This window comes from Tupaia chinensis, unplaced genomic scaffold (assembly GCF_000334495.1).
Source record: "Tupaia chinensis unplaced genomic scaffold, TupChi_1.0 Scaffold142716_1, whole genome shotgun sequence".
Taxonomy (NCBI): Eukaryota; Metazoa; Chordata; class Mammalia; order Scandentia; family Tupaiidae; genus Tupaia; species Tupaia belangeri.
In genome coordinates, this window is record NW_006202562.1 from 7023517 (window position 1) to 7027357 (window position 3841).

Here is a 3841-nt window from a genome sequence, read left to right on the forward strand (position 1 = left end):
AAGGAAAGCAAGAAAGTACTCCCCATGGGAAATAGTCCTGTGGCAATCCCTTCTCCTCCACTTCTCCTTTCGAGATTTTGGGCATGCATGCACACGTTTGGTGTGGTTTTCAAGCCATTAGATCTGGAACTCCAACCGTAGCATTGTCCATATGGGATCCAGCCACCATACTGCCATCCCACGGACTGGCCTTAAAATTGTAATTATAAATCAGGACTTTATGAGTGCTCTGGCTCTCAACTTTTTTTCATAAAATATCTATTCAGGGGGCCAGCAGGTGCTGCAGTGATTAAGGCACTGGACTCTGACATGGCCAACCACAGTTCAAGTCCCAGACCTGGAAGGTTGCTTTCTCATTTTCCCTCTCTCTGTCTCTCTCTGGTGAGTGTGTGTGCTACAGCAAAATTTTTAAAAAATAATAACAATAGTAAACAAAATTAAAAAGAAAAAAATTATCTATTCAGTCAAGACTGTGGAGTAAGTTTCTGCCGGCATTCTGATAAGGAGACCAACACTTCCAGTGTGTCCATGCCTATGTTCTGATCAAGTCATTGTTAGAAACAGTTGATTCCGCAAAGGTGCTGGTGCTCATTACCACACATGAGATCGCCAAAGCTTGTCTGTGTGAGATGTTTCCTGAGCCTCACCATTCAGCTGACTGACCACTCAGATCTGGGCCACGTGAGGAAGTGGCCTGTTGACAGAACTAGACAGGTCATATCTGCCAATTCTTGGGGAGGGGGGGAGTCACTGGAGAATGTTGCTCTAAAAATCTTGTTCTGTGACCCAACACAATGGAGCGAGGGGGGCACCTTGGCAGAGAGCGAGAAATCCACGAGTAAACACCAACTGCACACCTACTCAACATGGGACACTCTAAGTCACACACTCTTTATTACTCCAATACTGATTCTCACAGCAGTTATGAAAGGTCAGAATGATTATCCCAATTTGACAGAGAAGCAGACAGAGGTTTAGAGAACCTGACTATTTTGCTCAAAGCCCACAGCTTCTAGGCTGAGATTCAAACGAGGGTGAGCATGATCCCAACATCCAGATTAGGGATAGGATTCTCAGATTTACATATTTACTCTATATCCTTCAGATGTTTGTAACTGGCCTGGAAAGACTGGATATGTGTCCACAAACAACTGGAGGTTCTAGGCCAGCCTGCCCAATAGGCCTTTCTATGATGATGAAAAATGTTCTATAATCTGTGCTGTCCGATTATGGTAACCAGTAGCCACACACGGCTATTGGGGATCTGACATGTGCCAACTGCAATTGAGAATCTAAATTTTAAATTTTGTTTAATTTGCATTTGTTTGGCTTTAAATCACCATTGAATGGCCACGTTGGACTGTGCAGCTAGAGACATTTCATGCCAAAAGCATTTGGAAATCAGAATGGTCACTTCAGTGTGGGGCAGTCCAAACAGGCTTCATGAAGAACACAGGCTCTGAGCCAGCCCTTGATGTGTCAGGATTTGAGCAGGACTCTTCCTGTCTCAGGAATGATCATCTTCCCTACAGAATTGGGTTGGAGACAGAACCCCAAAAGCCAATCTAGTCCCTTTAGTTTGCAGATGAGGCCATCAAGAACGTCCCTCTGGTTCCACATTCTTTTTGGACCTGTTCTATGATAGCATGACTGTGGTCACTTCCTGTTATTTTCCTCCTGAAGCTTTTCTTCTCCTCCTTTCCTCTGTGCCCTCCCTGCCACCATGACTAGGTGCTGGGTTTGTGCTCTTTTTATCAACCACGACATTTTATTTTCCACCTAGGAAGCTGAGTCATTTCCTTATTTGGGCTAAGGTTTCTAATGCCTTTTTATGTTCCTACACCTGTCACTCTAAGAATGGCATTTCCCAACACAGTGAGCAATGCCACTCACAGAGAAACTGTCCACCTTCTCCCAAGACACAGCCCTAACAGCAGGGCACACAAGTTTTTCATCCCAGTCAGCCACATGTGGCCAAATCCAACACTTGGAGTTGGTCAACTTATCACGCCTGATGCTATGCTTCCCACACCAAAGGTGACAACCAGGCTCTGTAATTCCAGATCTCCTGTCTTCTAACATTTCAGATACCATCAGTATATCGACTGGAGAAAGATGCTGAAAACTATTCGACTACAAACCAGATCAGCAAACAGTGTTCTTGGCACAGAACCTGCACCTTCCCTGTCATGTTCCTTCAGGTCAGCCTTCCGTAAATCTATGGTAGATCACACAAGGCTCTGTCCTCTCTGTTGGGACATTGAACCCTTCATGACTATTTTTATTTTTAGCCCATGTAGTTGTCCATGTACTTGAAGAATGTCCCTTGTGAGTATTTAATAACAGCCATGTAAACCTTGATTTCTCTAGCTTGAAGAATATAGATTAGGTAGGGGTTAAGAGGAAGTATGGAGAGAATCTATTTTCAATTCTTTCCATCTTTGCTTGGTAACTGATTGTCAAAATTCTCAGTATGTGGGGAAGACCACCTCTACCCACCTTCCCCATAAAGAGCACACACACAATTTCCTGAAACACCATCTGTACTCAAAGGCCTGTGGTTCTTTGGACTGTGATGAAGATTGTTTATGTCCGTTCGTGATGACACTCAGAATGAGACAGGCCTTTGGATGTGGAATCAACATGTCACCAAATTCCTAAGCCCTGAAAAGGGGCACACATGAAACTGAAGTTCACACCAAGCAAGGAAGGAAGGCTCCAGAGAGCCTAGTTCAAGTCATGGAGGCAAAATATGACCAGAAATCTAATCCATGTGACATCCCAGAGCTTGCTTTTGTATGAGTTGTGAGCTTAGGATGGTTTTAAATTTTCAAGCCATGTACCACAGATGCTATATATGATTTGCAAAGCCATCCCAAGGAATACTCTGCATTTCCCTAAGGCCTGGTGGTCTGGGTCCTGATAATTCCTAGAATTCTTGGATCCTCTTGGAGTTTGTTTTCTTTTTCAGTTTAATATTGGAAGTAAAGTGCTCCACAAAGCTTTTTAAGGAAAGGCACAACAGATGTGATATTTATAATCACCAAGAAAATATTCACTTTTTTCAAGAAGTCCAATGTCAGAGATAAGTATCTGTCCCAACACATGTCTTAGCTGTGACAGAAACAAAGCACCTGTTTGAAAACCAGTCAGAGAGGGTCCCGTATATCCAAACCAAGATGGCCAGAGAATATTCCCACCAACCACTGCTGACTCAGTTTCTCAGTGGCTAGCACCAACCTCCACGTGTGAAGTCAGTATGAAATTAAGAATCTGCTTTTGACTTACCTTTCACCCAACTTCATTAGGAAAAGAATACAGAAGTAGACATGCACCTAAATAGTCCCTTGGGATCTTACCTTTGAGTTTCTTAGACATCTACCCTAAATGTGTTTAAAGTCTCTCTGGATTAGAATGCAAAGAAAAAAAGGCGGCACTTGGCATTTCCTAGGCCATAACCAGAGAAAATGGAAGCCACTGTCCAATGTGGACCTATCATCGTTACCTGGTTCAGTGCAGTTCTTGCTGTTCCGGAGTCCTGTTTCTTCAGAAGTCAGAGTGTCGTTCACCTGCATTAGCTTCCTCCCCACCATCCACTTTCTGTCTTCTCCTATGAGATCCATGAGGTCAAGCTCTGGGGATAAGAAGACAATAACCAGACATTAATAAGATCTGGGTCTCAGCTTTCACCAATGCTGGGTGCCCAGCACCTGAATTAGCGTATATCTGTTAAGCCCTGCCCTGAGGACTCCCCTGAGTCCTCACCACTGTAGTTCACCATTCTGCCTCTAATTGCTTGAGGGTTTCCTCTGGCTGCTGGGTATTACTGAGCTCAACACAG

At 43.9% G+C, this 3841-nt stretch overlaps 1 protein-coding gene across 1 annotated transcript in view; it reads right to left on the minus strand.

Annotated features, from left to right (window-relative positions):
- SLC24A3 (solute carrier family 24 member 3) overlaps positions 1-3629 on the minus strand; it is a 530173-nt gene extending 526544 nt beyond the window's left edge. Inside the window, exon 1 of the mRNA XM_006163634.2 lies at positions 3506-3629. Within this exon, the coding sequence (XP_006163696.1) occupies positions 3506-3623 (118 nt within the window). The 5' untranslated portion in view covers positions 3624-3629. The remainder of the gene's footprint in view (positions 1-3505) is intronic.
- Between the last annotated feature and the right edge of the window lie 212 nt (positions 3630-3841).